This window comes from Alexandromys fortis, unplaced genomic scaffold (genome assembly GCF_014885135.2).
Source record: "Alexandromys fortis isolate MF-2015 unplaced genomic scaffold, M_Fortis_MF-2015_v1.1 scaffold_2_1_26212458, whole genome shotgun sequence".
Taxonomy (NCBI): domain Eukaryota; kingdom Metazoa; phylum Chordata; class Mammalia; order Rodentia; family Cricetidae; genus Alexandromys; species Alexandromys fortis.
This window is the reverse complement of record NW_026067930.1, coordinates 20,862,887-20,883,380: the sequence shown is the minus strand read 5'-3', so window position 1 is coordinate 20,883,380 and position 20,494 is coordinate 20,862,887. Positions and strand designations below refer to the sequence as shown.

The 20,494-nt window shown below is 37.1% G+C and overlaps 1 protein-coding gene across 2 annotated transcripts in view; it reads left to right on the top strand.

Moving 5' to 3' along the window:
- The window catches only part of Ythdf3 (YTH N6-methyladenosine RNA binding protein F3), a 32,825-nt gene extending 12,608 nt beyond the window's left edge, over nt 1-20,217 (top strand). For both annotated transcript variants that reach the window (XM_050145009.1, XM_050145010.1), the window contains 2 exons: nt 3,732-5,330; nt 17,143-20,217. In XM_050145009.1, coding sequence (XP_050000966.1) covers nt 3,732-5,330; nt 17,143-17,166 — 1,623 coding nt within the window. In that variant the 3' untranslated portion in view covers nt 17,167-20,217. The remainder of the gene's footprint in view (nt 1-3,731; nt 5,331-17,142) is intronic.
- The last annotated feature ends 277 nt before the right edge of the window (nt 20,218-20,494 follow it).

The window sequence follows — 20,494 nt, the reverse complement described above, 5'->3', positions numbered from 1 at the left end:
TCTCTAGCATATGATGTCATTTGCGTTAGTGATCTTAGCCATTCCAATAGGTGTGAGATGGACTCTCAAAGTAGTTTTGAGTTGCATTTCCCTGATGGCCAAGGATATTGGACATTTAAGTGTTTCTCAACCATTTGAGATTGCTCTATTGAGAATTCTTTGTATATATCTTTTTCACATTTTCTTTAAATTGGATTCTTTGGCTTTTTAGATCTAGTTTCTTGAGTTCTTTATATATTTTGGACATTAGTGCTCTCTCAGCTCTGGAGCTGGTAAATTTTCATTCTGTAGGCAGCCATTTTTGTCCTATTAATGGTGTCCTTTGCTATGCAGAAGCTTTAGTTTCATGTGGTACTATTGCTTGATTGTTGATTTTACTGCCTGTGCTAAGGGGGTTCTGTTCAGAAATAACTTTCTTGTACCAGTGATAAGCGGTATCTTTTGAAAACATGATTCATTTCTTTTTGATTTTCCAGTTGGATGGAATACAGGTTTTTGAAGTGTATTCTTAGGATTCTCTGGATTTCCTTGGTGTCTGTTGTGACTCCTCTCTTTTTGTTTCTGATTTTATTAGTTTGGGTAAGAGTTTGTCAGTCTTACTGATTTTCTCAAAGAACCAATTCATTCCTTTGATTCTTTGTGTTTTCTCTTTGTTTTTATTTTATTGGTTTCAGCCCTGAGTTTGAGAATAACTTGCAATTTTCTCTTTTTGGGTATCTCTCTTTCTCTCTCTCTCTCTTTTTTTTTTTTTTTTTTTTTTTTTTTGTGACAGGGTTTCTCTAGCTTTGGAGCAGTTCCCGGAACTAGCTCTTGTAGACCAGGCTGACCTTGAACTCACAGAGAACTGTAAGCCTCTGCCTACCGAGTGCTGGGATTAAAGGCATGTGGCTTGTATATTCATTTTTATTCAATTCTTGAAAATCTTTATTCTGTTTTGGCCCGTTGTTCCTTGAGTAGAAAGTTGTTCGGTTTCCATGAGTTTGTAGGGTTTCTGTTTCTATTGTTGAAATCTAGTTTTACTCTAAGGTGGTCTGATAGGATGGAGGGTGTCATTTTGATTTTCTTGTATCTGTTGAGACTTACTTTGTGTCTTGAGTATGTGGTCTGTAGTATGAGGCCACTCGTTTTTTCCTGTCTGCTCAGCCCCGAAGTAATCAACAGAAACCATATTATTTGTAATACTGTTTGGCCGTTAGCTTAAGCATGTGTCTGACTAACTCCTGTATCCTAAACTAACCCATCTCCATTAATCTGTGTATCACCACGAGACTGTGGTTTACCAGAATTTGGGTAAGTTCTGGTGTCTGTCTCCGGAGGGGCTACATGGCTTTTTTCTGACTCTGCCTTCTCTCTCCCAGCATTCTTTTTAGTTTTCTCCTCCTAACTCTTTCTGCCCTGCTCTGCTATAGGATCAAAGCAGTTTCTTTATTAAGCAATGGTATTCACAGCATACAGAGGGGAATCCCACATCAGTGGTCAGTTTTGAGTAAGCTCCTGGAGATGCAGAAAAGAAGGTGTAGTCTTTTAAAAGTGTTTGGGTGACTGTAGATATCTTCTAGGTTCATTTGGTTTAGAAAGTCTGTTAGCTCCATCATTTCTTTGTCTTTGTCTGGATGAGAGTGAGGTATTAAAGTCTCCCAACATCAATGTGTGAGGGTCAATGTATGATTTTAGCTCTAATTGTGTTTCTTTTACAGATTAGGGTGCCCTTGTATTTAGGGCATAGATGTTAAAAATTCAGTTATCATCTTGGTAGATTGTGTAGTTTATTTCTTTTGGTTACTTTTGGTTTGAAGTCTTATTTTATTAGATATTAAAATGGCTACCAGCTTGACTCTTAGGTTCATTTTCTTGTTATATCTTTTTCCAACCCTTTACCCTGAGGTAATGTCTATCCTTGATGTTCAGGTGTGTTTCTTGGATGCAGCAGAAGGTTGTGTCTTGCTTTTCATCCATTCTGTTAGTCTGTTGTTTTTATTGGTGGAATTCATTCCATTGATATTGAGAGAGATCAATGACAAACGATCGTTGTTTTTCCCGTTATTTTCTTGTTTTTGTTGTGGTTGTGGTGGAGAGAGATAACGGAGAGAATGTTTCCATTTTATTTTGATTTTGCTGGTCTGATATTATTTCCTATGGTTTTCATGGTTGTACTTAACCTTAGGTTGGAGTTTTTCTTCTAGCAACTTTTGGTATTGGGATGATTGTAGATCTATGTGCTAATCTGGTTTTGTCTTTGTTGAATGGGTATTTGTTCCCTTGGTTCCTGTTTCCTCTTTGAATTTTAGGAGAGTATGATAGCAGTGTATTGCTTGGTAGGAAGTTTTTCTGTGGACCTGTTTCCTTGGCCTGCTCAGTTGGTGTATTCCCAGGAAACGCTTGTTGTTAGAGGCTGAGATAATTGGATGAGTTGGGGTAAGGAAGGCTGGAGTAGTAGGTCTGTGTGATGGATCCCTTGGCCATGGAGGCAGGGAGAAGAGGGAAACCGCTGGAGATAGACTGGGGGATTTAGCTGGAGGAGCAGCAGGAGAGGTGAAAATGAAAGTCAGCTTTCCTGGCAGGAGCGGTACCTGCGGGGGTGAAGTAGGGTGTGGGGTTCAGAGGGGAAGACCTGGGATCTACCCGGGAGCGATGCTGGGAGCTGGGGCAGGAAAGTCTGATTTTGAAGGAGTTTTGTTGCAGCAGGCTGTTGGTTACCCCTCATCAGTCATGCCAGTGTTGTACCATTGAAGGCATCTTGTCTGACAGGTTGGTTTTGCAACTCGAAAGGTCCACAGCTGGCTCCACACTTGATGCCTTTCTCCCATAAGATCCAATGTTGTCTTACACTATGCAACTTACCAAGTAGAGTAAGAGAGGACGCTTCTAATTTATTTCCCTCTTGACTTCTTGATTACTGTAACTAAAAGTGTATGTTGTCTTCAGTAGTGGGGTCTTAACATCTAGTTCTGGTGGGCATCCATAGCAACAGACTGTTATTTTGAGAGCCTCTGGAGTCTCCCTTATTGGCAATGGAATTTTCTTTTAAAAATCTGTGTCTTCTGAGAGCAGCAATAAGATGAGGAGTATATTTTACTATATTTTGTTTTTAAAATAGAGAAGAGTAAAACAGTTAATTGTGTTTCATGGTGTAGGCATAATACTGATTTTTATTTTCTTCTTAGATACAGCATTTCTACATTTTTTTCTTAATTAAGTACAAAATTTAAGTGGCAGTACTTGATTCCATCATAAAGACTGCAGTTTAATTCCTCTATTTGACATAGTATTCCAAATTTGTTTAAATCTTGTATGTATATTATAATTCTGTACCTGTACAGCTTATTAGCATTTTGTAAAAAATCTCAGTATTTTAAAATTGGGACAGAAACACAATCTTTATTTTACTCCTACATTTTCTGCCTAAAAATGCCATAATTTTGTAATATTTCAAAATTATCACTGACATAGTTTTACATGCTTAATCCTAGCACTTAGGAGAAGCAGAAGGATTGTGAGATTGAGGCCAGTCTTCTGTAGAGTGAATTTGAGTACAGCTGGGCAGCAAGACTGTCTTTAGGGCAATGGTACTCATCTGTAAATATTTCTGCTGATAATATTGATTTGAAATTTTAATTATGTTGACTAGGCACATCTCTTTCATTCACTTAAAACTGCTTTCAGTATTTCAGATAACCTTTTTCTCTTTCAAGCGTACATTTCACTACTGATTGTGGTTTTCTGTTTTGCAGAATAACAGCTATCCACCAATGTCAGATCCATATATGCCTAGTTACTATGCTCCATCCATTGGATTTCCATATTCTCTTGGGGAAGCAGCATGGTCCACGGCTGGAGACCAGCCTGTGCCGTATCTGACAACCTATGGACAAATGAGTAATGGAGAGCATCATTATATACCAGATGGTGTTTTTAGTCAACCAGGGGCATTAGGAAATACCCCTCCATTTCTTGGTCAACATGGATTTAACTTTTTTCCTGGTAATGCTGATTTCTCTACATGGGGGACAAGTGGATCTCAGGGACAATCAACACAAAATTCTGCTTATAGTAGCAGTTACGGCTATCCACCTAGTTCTCTTGGGAGAGCTATTACTGATGGACAGGCCGGATTTGGCAATGATACTTTGAGTAAGGTGCCTGGTATTAGTAGTATTGAGCAAGGCATGACTGGACTGAAAATTGGTGGTGACCTGACGGCTGCAGTGACAAAAACTGTAGGTACAGCCTTGAGCAGCAGTGGTATGACTAGCATTGCAGCCAATAATGTGCCCCCTGTTAGCAGTGCAGCACCTAAACCAACTTCTTGGGCTGCTATTGCCAGAAAGCCTGCCAAACCTCAACCGAAACTTAAACCCAAGGGCAATGTGGGCATGGGGGGTTCTGCTGTGCCACCACCTCCTATAAAACACAACATGAATATTGGAACTTGGGATGAAAAAGGGTCAGTGGTAAAGGCTCCACCAACCCAACCAGTTCTGCCTCCTCAAACTATAATCCAGCAGCCTCAGCCATTAATTCAACCACCACCATTGGTGCAAAGCCAACTGCCTCAACAGCAGCCTCAGCCACCACAACCACAGCAGCAACAAGGACCTCAGCCACAGGCCCAGCCTCACCAAGTGCAGCCTCAGCAGCCACAACTGCAGAATCGCTGGGTAGCTCCTCGGAATAGGGGAACTGGCTTCAACCAGAATAATGGAGCAGGCAATGAAAACTTTGGTTTAGGTGTTGTACCAGTTAGTGCTTCACCTTCTAGTGTAGAGGTGCATCCAGTGCTGGAAAAACTAAAGGCCATAAACAACTATAATCCCAAAGACTTTGATTGGAACCTGAAGAATGGACGTGTGTTTATAATTAAGAGCTATTCTGAGGATGATATACACCGTTCCATTAAGTACTCTATCTGGTGTAGTACTGAGCATGGTAATAAGCGTTTGGATGCAGCTTATCGTTCCCTGAATGGGAAAGGCCCGCTCTATTTACTCTTCAGTGTGAATGGCAGTGGACATTTTTGTGGAGTGGCTGAAATGAAGTCTGTTGTGGACTATAATGCATATGCTGGTGTCTGGTCTCAGGATAAGTGGAAGGGCAAATTTGAAGTTAAATGGATCTTTGTCAAAGATGTTCCCAATAACCAATTACGACATATTCGCTTAGAAAACAATGACAACAAACCAGTAACCAATTCAAGGGACACTCAAGAAGTACCCCTAGAGAAAGCAAAGCAAGTGCTTAAAATAATTGCTACTTTCAAGCATACCACCTCAATCTTTGATGACTTTGCACATTATGAAAAGCGTCAAGAGGAGGAGGAAGCCATGCGAAGGGTAAGTACGAATCCAATAATTTTTTGTGTGAGGATTTATCCTCATGGGTGGAGTGCATGGAATAGCATCCATTTATACCTCTGAATATTATAGTTTATGAAACTAAAAGCTTAAAAAACAGAACTCTAATCTACCTCTTATCTGCAGCCCTTCTAGTTACTGCTCTTAAATGTTGCTATATTTTCAAGTATTTGTTAATGCTTTGTTTTATGACAAAGGTGGTGTGTGTGTTGTGTAACTATAGTATATAATTTGTAGAACCGAAACATATGTATAACAAAATAGAGCAAGAATTTGACATTAGGGTGGGAGATTAGAAGGGTATGGCCTTTAGAATTCGATCTGTAGTATTTGATTTTCTCGTTAGCACACTCTCTGTGAGACTTGGGGAGACTTCCTGAGTTTACATATATTTGTATAAGCTTGGAATGTGGTCCCAAGGCAACAAGACAGGCTTGAGTTGCTTTCTCTTCAGAACTAAACATCAATTTGGGAGGCCTGATTTTGAATGGAAAGGGAATGGAAAGGGTAGGAAATGAATTTTTTTCATACGCAGTACACTTTCTATTGAAAATAAGCAAGAATAAATAACATTAGCCACTGTGGAAATTTGTGGGAAATTTAATGTTAAGGCACACACTTCTGTCTTCATGAAAACACAGCAGTGATTCATTTCTTTGTATGATCTCAAATATCATATGATTTCTTACATATGTGGAGCAGAGGAAACTCATTCTGCCAACATTGAGCACTCAGTGGTTAATTCTGCTGAGATAAGGATCTGTAATGGTTTCTAAACCATAAGACTCAGAAGTATTTATTGGAGTGTCACCCCTTTTTGTATTTGGTAAGGACTTTAGCTACATTTCTGACAAGCAACCTAGGTGACGCTGGTGCCAGTCTTGCTGTGCTTAACAGTTAGAAACTTGGCTTTGGAGTGATTCAGACTGCTGTTTGCGCCTTTGTAGGGCTGTTTAAATGAATTGCTAAATGGAGTTTTCTCCTAGTTAAATGTGGGAAGTGAGGAAAATAGGATCAGAAGTTGCCAGGGTCTTTTTAGCTAACTAATAGTTAGATTGTAATTGCTATTATAAGGCAGTGGATCAGGAGAACAATTTGGAATGTGGACGGTGTGATGTAGGTAAAGATGTCATTTGGGATATTCTTATTTTAGGATCTTTGAGAAATACAGGTAGGGACCTTCCTGATTTAGACAGTTGAGAGACATGGGAATCAGACTTGGAACTTTTTGTTCTTCTGTAGCTGAGTCTGTTGAAATGAGATAAGCTTGTCCAGGAGAAAAAGATGGCAAAGAAATATGTAGAAGCTTTTTCTTTCTTCTGCCACCAAGTACATTTTTTTTTACATCCCTTTTTTACCTAGTCTGAAAATTTAGTTCTGGTTTTATTGTTTCTGATGTTCTAATATATATTTTATTTACTGAGTTTTCTCCACTCATGATTATTTTGGCAATGAGGGTTCTCCAGCTTGCTTTTCTAGGCAACAAGATTTCCTGTGGAGGAGCCAACTTGGCATATCCTATCTGCTATATAAGTTTAAATGTCAGGTTTTCTTATTTCAGAATGAGAAGTTTCAGGGGAACTTGAAGCTGCAAGAAAAATCTTTCATCAGTATTTGTATAGGTACTAACCCATTGATGTGCACACATTCTTAGATTTGAACAGCCGGTTTTAGTTATATTTGAGTAAAATGAAGTTTCATGAAAGGACCAAGATAAAAAAAATTGGATAATTCGTGGAACAAAAGTTTAAAATGTAGGAGCCAGGTGTAGTGGCTTTAATCTCAGCACTCAAGAGGCAGAGGCAGGTGATCTCTGAATTTGGGGCCAGTCTGTTATACATTGTGACTTCCAGGACAGCTCTCGCTATACAGAGAGAGATCCTTCAGAAACAAGCAGCTATACATATATATGCATACATATATACACACATACATTATACACATATAAAACAAAAGTTACAATTTGCTTTATAGGAAGGATTCCTATTCCTACATAATTGGAGCAGAACACTAAAAAGTTTTATTGAAAACTTAGAACATGATTATCACAGTTAAAAAATTGGTTAGCAAGCAGATTAATGTGAATATATTCCCATGTTAGATCTTGTTGAAGTTTCAGAAGATCAAATTGGAAAAGTTAACCAAATGTAGAACAATTGACATGAAAATAGAAAAGGAAAAAGATATAGTGAAAAAGAGAAGTGGTCTCTGTTTTTTAAGCAGCAGGAAGAAAACAATCAGTGTAAAAGATACTTTGGGAACTTTCCTAAACCCATGTTTCCAGGTGGAATAATGGGGTTACCAGATGATTAGTAGGCTAGTTTGAAATGATAAAAGACAGGAAAGATACTGCAAAGGAAAGATAAGCAGGGTAATCAACAGTGTCTCCTCTCCTCTCTGACCCTAGGAATGAAAAGTGAAATCTTATTTCAGAGTGCAATAGAGGGAGTATAGAATTACATCCCTCAGGTAGGTAAAACAGTGAAGTTTAAGCTTAGAAGAACTGAGCCTGAGTCTTCATAGGGTTTTTTGGGGGGTGTGGGGGGTTGATCTTGTTTTGTTTTGTTTTTGAGACAGGGTTTCTCTTGTGTAACAGCTCTGGCTGTCCTGGAACTTGCTCTGTATACCAAACTGGCTTCCAACTCTTAGAGATCCACTTCCCTCAGCCTCCCTAGTGCTGGGATTAAAGACATGTGCCACTGCCTGGCTGCCTCCATAGTTTTTTTAAAGAAAGGTTGAAAGACATTTCAACAAAATTAAAAAAAGAATTGAAGAAATGCTGATAATTCCTGTTACCTATTGGTTATATTGGAACAATACCCCTCCACAGGGATCCTGAACATATTTTTAATTAAACAGATTTGTTGCTCAAGAGCAGAAAGAGTCTTTAAGCCTAGCAAACAAAATGGGCTTATGATTGGAAACCACTATTCTTTGCAGAGAGAAGGGATATGGGAAGAAGAAAAAAACCTGTTGATAATCTTTGACGGGTTTCGAGGCTGATAGAAAGGAGGCAGGAGCAGAGTTTGCTCTCTGCTCATTTCTTAGTATCAGGTAGTAGGCCTGTCACAAAGGCAGTCCTGTTAAGAAGATACTGTCAAGTGAGTAAATTCTGAAAAGCAATGGTTCTCAACCTTCCCAATACTACGACCCTTTACAGCATAACCATAAAATTATGTTTCTTGTTAATTTGTAACTGATTTTTGCCACTGTTACGGATTTATAATGTAAATATCTGTTTTCTGATGGTTATAGAGCATGTCTGTGGGTCTTTCACTTTTAAAATGGTCATGACCCACAGGTTGAGAATCAGTGCTTTAAAGACTTTTCATAGTTTGAGTGTCTTAGAATTTTTCTTCCTTACTGGTCTAATCTCTAGTTTTTACTGGTTGTTTGCTGTATTTAGTAAGTGCTGCCTGTTGATTTGATTTCTCCATTTGTGCAAATGGTAAGTTATAGAAGTTCAGTTCTAGGTAGAACATTAGAGATAGAGTGGGGGACACATGCCCATTTTTATCTTTTTGAAGTTTATTCAAATATTATGGTAATTTAAGGGCTAGTGTCTTAGGGTTATTATTTAAAGTCCTGATACATAACACTGATTTTGAAAAACTTATCTGAAAATGGAAAGTGCCTCTTGAATGTCTAGGCAAGTGCTTGCCCAAGCGTAGAATCTTTATTATCTTTATTTGCTTCCAGAAGAATTATTTGTATATGTTGCCCCTTTGGTAAAGCTAATATAATCCTTGAACATGAGAGGAAAATAAAGAAGACCTGACTGTATTTGTCTAGTATAAATGTTAGTATCCTCACAGTAGTAGACTGTCTAGGTGTTGGGCCTCATAAGGCCCAGTGTAACTTCTAAGCCTAAATTGAGTTTGGTGAGGCCTAGTGTAACTTCCTGAGCCTAGCTCGAGTTTGGAGATGTGTCTCTAGTTACTTGACCTAGGCCTGCCTCTGCCCAGCCACCACTAATGTGACAGAATACTATTGGCCCTTGTGTTCTTTGCTCCGCCTCAACCCATTCCAAGCTTCTCCAACCCCATCACAACCCTATATAAGTTTTTGCCTGATACCGTTAAATGGGATCCTGCTTTGACAGACTCCCGACCCATGGGTGTGTTTCCTCGTTGGCCATTTAGGAGGGCTGGGTCATTCACTCAAGGAAAGCCCAGGTCGGGCTCTGCCCCTTCCCTTTCTGCATCTAGAGAACCCGGCATCTAGGTAATCCTTAGTTTTTTCAGTTGGATGAATCACGTTTTATATCCTATATTATTTTACTCTTATAAATCCTTATTGTCAATGGACAATTTTGTATGGGGTTTTATGTGTACGCGTGTATTTTTTTTTAATCTAATCCTTATGTTTTTTGTGGATTCAGATGTTCTGCCTGTGTGTGTCTGTCTACCACGTGTGCAGTTCCTGTGGAGGCCAGAAGAGGGATAAAAGTTTTTGGGACTGGAATTAAAGATGATTTGTGAGCTACCATGTGGGTGCTTAGAATTGAACCCAGGTCCTTTGGGACCCCCTCCCCCCATATTCTTCACCACTGAGGCATCTCTCCAGCTCTAAGTTTTAGTTTTAATAGCTGGCCTATTTTTGTTTTTGTTGGCATGACCATATCTTTGGTTAACATTTTATAGCATTGATTCCCCTCCTCCCTCTGCCAGCTTGTAGTGGTTATGTTATATTCCAGTGTTGCTTAAAAATCCCAGTACTCAGGAGGCAGAGACAGGCGGATCTCTGTGAGTTTGAGACCAGCCTGGTCTACAAGAGCTAGTTCCAGGCCAGGCTCTAAAACTACAATGAAACCTTGCCTCGAAAAAAACAAAAAAGAAAAAAAAAAGGGGAAGCTTTCGGGGAATTAATGGCCTCTCTGGTTGTTCAGATTAGTCATAGACCTTCAGGGAGCTATTTCTTCCATACTTTAATTGTGAATCCATATTATTTAAGCTGAAGAGAATTTCAATTAATAAGTGTATTGTTTTCCTCAGCTAATTGAGGATCATACGTATTGCAGGATTTGTTGTTTTAAGTCACTGGTTCACTCCTAGTTGCTTCTTGCCTAGGATTTCTAATTCTGCTTCTGCCTTCCAAGTGTGGCATTATAGGAATTTAATTTAATTTAATAAACAAATGTAAGTTGTATTTTTTTAATCAAAGACTTTTTTCTTTTGTCTTGGGTCAGGGATTCTTTGTGTAGCCCTGGTTATCATAGAACTCTGTAGATCAACTGGCATGGATCAGAGATCTACCTGCCTCTGCCTCTCAGATGCTGGGATTTAAGACATGCATCACCAAAGTATTTATTTCAGGGGAAGGAATTTACATGTGATTCATTCCTCAGGAAAAATTGACTTGGTATTAAATCAAACTTCTTGAGTTTAAAATAGTGCCCCTTTCCCCAATCTTTAGGAATATTTCTTGTCTATTTTAACCCATGAAATGAATACTAATAAAGTTAGAAAGACTTCTTTTCCCTTTCAGTTCTGAATATATGCTATTCCATGCACAGGGTTTTGCTGCTCATGGATCACAACATTTTCTGTATTAGTTATCTCTGGTTACCAAATAGCATAAAACTTAGTGACCTAGCACAGTTTTTTTTTTTTTTTTTTTTTCTGAGAAATCAGTGTTGGATGAATTCTCAGCTTTAGACTGTTACAAAGTGTCAATTTAGGCGCAAAGTGTCAATCTAAGCTGAGCCTAGAGTCTCATCTGAAGATCCAATTGGTTTGAGAGATTTGCTTTATAGTCATGGATTTTTGGCAGAATTTAGTTCAAAGCTTACTGGACCAAGGGCCTTGTTTTCTTTCGACAATGAGCTGCTTTACCAGGCTGAAGAAGCACCTTCTTGGTAGGGTTGTCCAGCATTCGGGAAACACTTTGTAAAATAACCTTTTCTGTTAACTTCTTCATTTTTCCTGTTTCTGTAGTACACAATTAGTTTATTTGATCTTTGCCAAAATATTATTTGCTTATATATTTCTAGACTGTTTTTCAAGTCTTGAAATAGTAAAAACATATCTACATAAGTGTGGGGGTGTTTTCAGAGTGTGGGTGTTTTCAGAGTGCACAGGATAGCTTTAGAATCTGTCTTCCTTCCATCTTGGATTGTGGGCTTAGAGAGTTGCCACGTGTCCTGCAAGTGCTTTAAACTTGTGAGCCATCTCATGAACCACTGAAACACTTACTTTTTAAGTGCAGATTTAGTGTAGTTCTAGATCATATGGTGGCTGCGTAAAAAAGAGCAAGGGTGGTATTATAATAGAAAGGAAGTTCAAACAATCTCTTTATTCATAGCATGCTCATTTCCCTTTTCCTGTTGACGCTATAATTTAGATTTGTTGTGTACTACCGACTTGTTCTGTTTTCTTTACATTCTCTTGTCCTCTGCTTTCTAATTAGTTAGTTTCGTAGAGGATGAAAGGCTATCACACTCGCTGACTTCTGAGTGGATAGGGTTTTAATCCACTAACTGCCCTTATCCTACATACTCTTTTAACACCATTTAGTGTGGTGTGCGTGCGTGCATGCATGTGTCACACATGTGTGTATTGAGTAGGTGCACATTATAATGCATATGTGCCGGTCAGAGGCCAGTTTTGTGCAGTTCTTCCACATGGATTCTGGGAGTGTTGTTATCAGTTTGTGCAACACTTGCCTTTACCCATTAGGCCACTGCCCTGTCCCCTGTTCTGCCCTGTAGCATAGATTTTTCTCACATTTACAAATTTTTTTCATATAAGTTAGCAAATTTCCTGAAGCATTGAGTCTATTAGCTATTTTAACTTCAGTCATGGTCCATTTTAATATTAGTACTGACTTTTCTTACATCTTGGTATTTTCTTCTATCCTCTGTTTCAAAACTCTGTCTAGATACCAGAGTTGCATTTTGTTAATGTTGTCTCAGTTACTTCCAGTCTATTTCAGTTTCTCTTGTCTTGTTTCTCCTTGTATTTTTAAAGATTACTGACTATGTGGGGTTTTTTGTTTTTTGGGTAATGTTGTTGTTTGAGTGTTTTGCCTGCATGTATGACTGCACCATGTGTGCACTGGCGATAGAGTCCAGAAGAGGTTGTCAAATCCCCTGGAATGTTACAGTATGATTGCTAAATACCATGTGTATGCTGCGAATCAGATCAACCAGTGTTCTTAACCACTGAGCCGTCTCTCCAGCCACCTGGTAAGGTGGTTTTTTTTTTTAAAAAATGTCCCTTAATCTCAGTTTGTTTCAGACATTCATTAGATTAAAGTTATGAATTTTGCCATGGCTGTAACAAAATGTGTTTATTTGTCATAGATCATTTAGTATGAGTGATTTTAGTTTGGATTTCTTGTTTGTGTTAGTGTCTCTAGGTTTCTTTTATCTATTCAGTAGTTTAAGTTATTTTTTACTTTTTTTGTACTTTACTGTTTTTTTCCCTAACTCAGCTATTGTTAGGAAGTGAGTGATCATTTACTCACTTTAAATACTACTTTTCTTTTCAAATTAAAAATTTAGATTTTGTGGGGTAGTAATGACCTGTGCTTCTAATCCTACACTTGGGAGGCAAAATCAAGCAAATCTCTGAGTTTGAGGACTACCTGGTCTACAGAGTGAGTTCTGGGACAGCCAGGGTTACCCATAGAGACCCTGTCTGGGGTGAAAATTAGATCTCTTAAATTAACAAAAAATATTTTATGTTTGTTAGCTGCATTTGACTTTGAGTATTTTGCTTTGCTTTTTTTCCCAGGCACTCGCCTCTGCTGAGCACTTCTGTTCATTTTTTTTTTTTTTGCTGGGTGCTATGGTTTCTTAAATGCCTTCGTGTCTCATTTGCAGACTTAGGTCTGGTTATGGAAATGATACTATTGGTGATAAGCCTTCAGATCATTAGAAGGCAATTGGCAGTTTGCCTATGATACAAAAGAAGCTGCAGGGCCTCCTTAGGGTAGTGGAAAGAAGGAGTCTTAGCTCTGTCAAAAGAATAGTATGCTGAGGGTTTATCTCCTCAGGCATACTTCTGGTCCTGGCCTGGGCTCTTCTTTCATCTCTCCAGTGTTTTTGGCTTAGCTTGGGGTAGAGACCACTTAGACTACATGGTTGTTTTCCTCAAAGACTCAGGAGCTTTCCTATATCAGTGTCTCTGCTTACTGGATGTATTTTGCTAATGATAAAAAATGGGGGAAGGATTTTTCCCTAAGTTATTTTTTAAAGTGACAGTCATTAAAGTAAAAATTTAATTTTCTGAATCACTTTGGATTATAACATAAGAGTGTCTAATGACTTTCTGCATAAATAATCCTTTCCTAGGTGCAATGAATGGTGATTCTTTGTATGTAAATCATTTCCTTCAACTTTCTTTAGCACATGTAATTTCGATGCCAGTTGTGTGCTAAGTTCTCATTTTATAACAATTGTGTGGTAAATTCTCATTTTATAACAAGTCGATGAGATCACTGGCAGCCTATCATTTCTGAGTCTCATCTTCTGATCTGTAGCAGATAGCCTACAAATACCTTCTTGTGAATATATACATTGAGTCACAGCCTTACCTTTTGGTAGTGTAAATGTAAGTTTTTGTTCTCTCTGTCTCATTCCCTTTTTGTCTCACTTGCTCTTTCATGGGTTGTGTGTGTATATTCATGTGTAGGTGTGTGTATGCTTATCAGTTTTCACCTTGTATCTTGTTTGAGACAGTCTCAGGTTTTTAACTAATAGTGCAAATGCTAGGCTAGCCTCCAGGAATTCTCGTGTGGTTTACTGATGTGTATTTCCTGGCTGTCTTTTTGTGCATACAGGGATCAGAACTCAGGTCCTCATGTCTGAGAGGCATACACTTTACCCATTGAGCCATCTCTCAGCCTTATTACTGTTTTGAAAGAAATGGATTATATATTTTGGGGAGACAAGTTTTCTTGGTGGACATTTACTAAGCACTGGTAATTTTCAATTGTATTCCCATCCTGAATGGTCCTTATTGTATCCAGGAGCGTCTATCTCAGTATCTATTTGAAGTCCTCATTTGAAAACATCTTAAATCTAATATACTCCCTCTTTCTTTGCTTGCCCCTTACTTTTTCTCTATCTTTTAGATGGCAGGGTACTTTGATGTTTCTCTTTTTAAAAAATCATGTAGGTATAGTTGTTGTATTCCTGTGCATGAAGAATTGGGGAGGGAAACATGCATTTCACAACATGCTTGTGGAGGTTAGGGGGACAACTTAAAAATTGATTCTCTCCTTACCTTATGTGGGTGGGTTCTGTGGATCAGATTCAGATCTTTTCATCCAAGCTCCTTTCTTAACTGAGAAGCCTTGCCAGTTTAACATTTCTCTTCCTTACTTTTAATCTAGTTCAATTTTTCTTCCTTACTTTTAATCTAGTTCATCAGTAAGTCTTGTGTCTATACTTTAAATATTGGTTCAGAGTTTCTCACTGACTCTGCCTTTTTAAAAGTTGTTCATTTTGTCTTAACCTTCTCAACTTACTGGCATTCTTGGTGCTTTTATTTCAATTTAATGATTATTTATTAATTATTTGTTTGTGAGACAAGATTTCCTATATATTTCTGTCTCACTTTGCGCTCATGATTTTTCTGCCTCAGCTCCTCAGGTGCAGGGATTATAGGTGGTATGCCACCAAGACTGGCTTTATTTCAGATTTCAAACCAGTCATTCACTGTTAGGAAAAATTAACTTTTTATTTTTGTTTTATTGTGTTGGGTAACGAGCACACTATTTTCTTAGCTTTCAATGTTTTTTGAAATTCCACTCATGTAAATTTTTAGCTTTTTGTTGGGCTATAATTAGCATTTATTCATAGAAAAATGTTCTAACATCAATATTTTTTGAAGAGTTTGAGAGGTGTAAGAAATTTCAGGTGTGATGTAAGTGTGTTTCGCCTTGTCCATTTTGCTTCTGAAATTGATGTTCAAAAATAGAGTGTATAGAACTGATTCTGTTTTTTTTGTTTGTTTGTTTGTTTTGTTTTGTTTTGGTTTTGGTTTTGGTTTTTCTAGACAGGGTTTTTCTGTGCCTTGGGAGCCTCTCCTGGAAGTAGCTCTTATAGACCAGGCTGGCCTCGAACTCACAGAGATCCTCCTGCCTCTGCCTCCCAACTGCTGGGATTAAAGGCCTGTGCCACTACCACCCGATAGAACTGATTCTTTGGGCCAGCAAAGTGGCTCAGTAGGTGAAAGTGCTTGCTCAAATAGGATGAGCTGATTTGAACTCTGGATAGGGTAGAAGGAGGAAAGTGATTCCACAAGTCGACCCCCCCCCCCCCACACACACAGCAAAGGTTTTTAAAAAGTGAGGAAAACAACTCTGAACTCACCTGGCATTATCAGTCTTTTATTCTGGGTTCTGGGCTGCCATGGGGTCTTCACCTTGGTGTCCTAGTTAGAATACACAGTCTAAATTCAGTTTTCTGTGTTTTTTATGTTGAACTTTTGATGTACTTGTCTGTTTTACTAAGAAAAACATGTTATATTCTCCTATCATGAATTTACTATCTATTTCTTGTAATTCTATTTAGTATAAAGTTGTGTTTAGTATAGTTAGAGCTTTTGGAAACTTGAATGTACTGTTTATACCATTTAAATGTTTATCTGTATCAGTAGCCTTTATTTCGGATTATTGAATATTTTGTCTGACATTGTTTGGTCTATGTTGTAATATGTTTCTGCTATTTTTTAACTTTTCCTTGTTCGTGTGTTTTGGATTATTTCTCATAAAAATGTAATGAGTTAAAAATTCTTTAGTTTTCACTTCCATGGATCAATGTACATTTATGGTGACTCCTGTTATAAAAATGTAAGTATATTTATGTTCACTCTCTTTTCTAATCTACGATTTTTTAGTCTTCTCATCTCTTAGATTAGTGTGAATTTTTTCTTTTATACTTTTCTTTATTATCTTTTTCTGTCCCCTGAAGTGAAAGTTTATAAAGCTTTATAAAGAGAAATGAGTTAAGTATGCAATCTGTTTATTTTGGTGAATCTTTAAAAGTTGATTACAGGAGCTGGAGAAATGGCCCAGGGTTAAGAGCATTGACTGCTCTTCTAGAGGTCCTGAGTTCAATTCCCAGCAACCACATGATGGCTCACAGCCATCTATAACCCTTTTCTGGACTGCAGGCATTTATGCAGGTAGAACACTGTATGCATACTAAATAAATTCTTTTTCAAAAAGTTTATTATACTTCAGACTGAAGCATTCTATTTCTTTTTAAATAATACATTATTCTCATTGTAACTGACTGCCTGTCATCATCCATTCCTGTCTAATGTAGCCCTCTCGTTCCTGTCCCCTTCTCTCCCTGGAATAGCAAACAGCCCCCATTGGAACATAGTCTTGGGTCTGCTTTATTCTTGATGTGAAAAGTTACAGTGTACAGAATGTGAGAATAAATGATGGACATTTTTAATCAAACTCATTTCAGAATTATAGCGAACTCTTAATGTACCTTTAATCTCCATCTCAGTCAATAAAAGCTTTTAAATTGGTATAACACACTATTTAAATATCATTGGAATGACTAAAAAAACCCATAGTATTCTCATTTTAAATCTTTGTAGGAAATTAGGGAAGTAAAGAGGATATAAACTATCTTGAAATAGTCTTGTTTTTGGAGTTCTTCATTTAAAAGGTTTGTAGCACTCATCTCACTGTGATACATAGAGATCATAATTAGTAATTGAAGAACTGTGCTTAGAAATGATTTGCAGTATATGTTCCTGTAGTTAAAAATCACTGCATAATGACTGTCTTTTGTTATAATATCTTTATTTATTTATTTTTTCAGGAGAGAACTAGAAACAAGCAATAACCACCGTGTGGAGATGTCCTGTTAAACGACAACACTAATGATGCAGACTCTGGAAATGCCTAAGACGTCAGAGAAGACTAAGTTAGCAAAGCTTTCTTTCTGCTTAAGGTGACATCTTTGAACACTTTAACACGAGATTGACTCTTCTTGTAATGGTTTTCATCAACGCATCTGCCCTTATACTCTCACCAAACACACTTGAGAACTGTAACTTCATCAAGCACTTTCTGTCCTGAAGCTTTGACCAGTACCTGCTGTCTTTTGTAATTATGCATCCTAGCTAAGGCACAGAAGACTGAATGAATGCAAGGATTCATTAACTCTTTGAATTTGTTAAGTACTAACAGTTAACCATTAGAAGTGGTTCAATGATGTAAGAGTCTCACTGCTTCAACCTTTTCTTTGTTGTAGTTTTTAAATTGTCAATTTTTAGCTATTTGACAGATTAAAAGTAAAATAATCATGCCATATTTAGTCCTGGAGTTGAAGTCTGAATGTTTATGTGAAAAATTATTGTAGTAAACTTTTAATATGGCAAAGCAACCTTATGCTCTATTTTAGCCAAAAGAAACATAATCTAAAATTATATTAGAATATTTCCCTTGTCTTCAAACTATTTGGTGTAACAGAATATTGATATGCAGCTTGGTGGACTTCACCAATTAATGCACACCCCTCCCCAATTATATGTACACTGAGAATGTGTATTGGTTTGAGGGATTAATTATTTTGTTTCTACCACTTAATGAATCTCAACATTTTGAGTAAATGTACCTCAGTCTAATCAGACTTTTTATGACCTTTATAACTACATTTAAAACCCTTCAATCCTGTTTCTGGATGTTTGCGAGCGGATTGCTATCATGAATTAAAAATTTATTACTCTAGGTACTCAACTAGCTAAATAAACATAGTTCTTGTTTAGCAAGCATATACTGTTCCTCAATTCTTCAGCTTTTGCAGTGTCCTGGCATCCTTAAAATACTTTGAAAATATGGCCTTGATCCATGAATTAAATCAGTATCTAAGTGAATGTGTTGATGTTTTATTGATCAGATCTATATAAGTGGGAATACAGCATATAACTGGGTATTCTTATAATTACCTTTTTAACATCCTATTTTTTTTCATTAATTACATATCAACATTAATTTTGTATCTTGAAACAAATTGATTTTGTATAATTCAATGTGTTGTGCATCTGTATTGAGTGACTTGATGGCATAAGGTTATGAAAATAATGTCCTGCTCCTTATCTTACTGTTTTGAAAGGAGAAAGCTATGTAGAATGATATGTTAAAGGTGAAAATAGCAATACAGTAGATTTGAATACCTTGATGTTTTGCATTACTCCATTTATGTTTACATCGTGTTTAGAAATTTTCATTTGCTCTCGTCTTTGCTCACTTCAACTCGAAAGCCTCGTGATGGATATTTCTTTGAAACTTTGATTTATATAATTTTTGTACAATGTTTTAGAATGTGCAAATATTGTATTTTTTATTAGAATACAGTATTTGTAGATAACCATAGCTACTTCACAGTTACTTGGTAGTCCCAGTGTAGTTATGTCAGTGTTTACTGAAGGGAACATCAAAATGTTAATGGTATATTAAAGAATGAGAACTTTCATAAAGGAAAATTGCACCTATTTTACCTTTTTGAGACTAAGCCATGAAATCTTGTAACATGTCTCTTAACTATTTATAATGAAAATTGGCATTTGGGTATAGCCAGCACAGCAATGTTCTATATCCCTAAGATTGTATAGGTAGGACATTTCAAAGACGACACCTGTCATTCTGGAGCTCCTACTAGAGAAAACTGTAAAAGGGTGACCTTGTCGGAAGGAGCTGAGTCCTCCCCCTGAGGTTCTCTTTTTCTTGGTGCTTTATTAGCAACTCTGGATATTTTTATAAAACTAGTTACATTATAAACTAATTCAGCCTTGTTTAATTTACATTAGGTTTTATGTAAGGAATGTCATCGAAATACCCAACGAGCAGGCTTATTGCAGTAGATGCAGACAGGGCCAGTGTAGCTGAGTCTGTTCGTGGTGAGAAGAACATCCCAGTGCCTTTAACCTGAATTTCTAATCTTAAGTGAAATGGGTGCAGCATTCCTTTGGGAAAAAAGCTTCCACTTGGTAATTTTGTGTTTTTCTCACCTAAGTATTCCCCAAAGCACCAACCTTCTCTTCCTTCTTGGTCAGTCAGTATATTACAAGATTATTTTTCCATAAAATGAAATCATTACAGGTTGTCTCTAGAGTACAACCAGAGGAATGTTTCTTAACTGCGGGGACCAAAAGGGAGAGAGCCTGGGCTCTACAAGGGTAGATTTATAATAAAATGTTTGAATAATCTTAAATTAAGACATTATTGGTCCCGTGATTTCTTGCTTAATATTTTTCCAATTTGTCATTTGAATGATTCTATTAAAGTTATCTTATGTGGGTATTTTATTTTTAAAGGTATTATAGTTTGTATATTTAACAGTAAGGGGGAAAGTGTAACCAAAATTAGTATTCTCTCACTATACATATTGGTACTTGAAAATTCCTTTAAAAAACAAACAAAAAAACTCAGCCTTTTAGTGCTTAATTCCTCATTTTAACATGTGATCTTTTAATTGAAAAGCTGTGTTATTTTTGAGTACCATGCATGAGGGTTAAGCTGATGTTCAAACAGTTTGCAATAAAAAACCCAATCAGCTTAAGTCATTCAATCATTTCAAGTGCATTCTGCATCCTTTAAAAGTAAGTTTGTGAGATTTTAAGAGAATTGTGTTTTCATTAAGTTTTGCATATCTTTTGTTATGCCATGTAAATTCCCTTTTTCATATGATTAAAGGAAGGGTATGATGAAATGATTAGTTCATACATTCACTTGTAGCAGTTATCAATGAGAATTTGAATTTTGTCGTGTTTGGGTTTGTTCATTCCTGTGAATGATGGTACAGTAGGTGAGATTTTTTTTTTTTGTTATGGTACCGAACTCACCATTTGGTCCTCTTTAATCTTTGAGGGTTTCAATAAAAGTTGTTCACTCATATCTGTGTTCTTTTTATCTATCTTTATAAATATGTCTTGCTTGCTAGATTTTTTTTTTTTTTTGCCTATTACGGTTTTCCTGATTGGCAATTGCTTGTAAGTTACTCGTTTTTTTGTTGGTCATTTAAATGAAGTGAATTAAAGACAAGAAATGTCCCTTTATCTCATGTAAGCAAACTGTTGACTTACATGTTCTTAATACTTAATGATAGAAAAAAGGAAGAGGGGGCCCCTCCCCTTTTAAATGTAATAGGAAAGTAATGGCAGCCGTCTAAA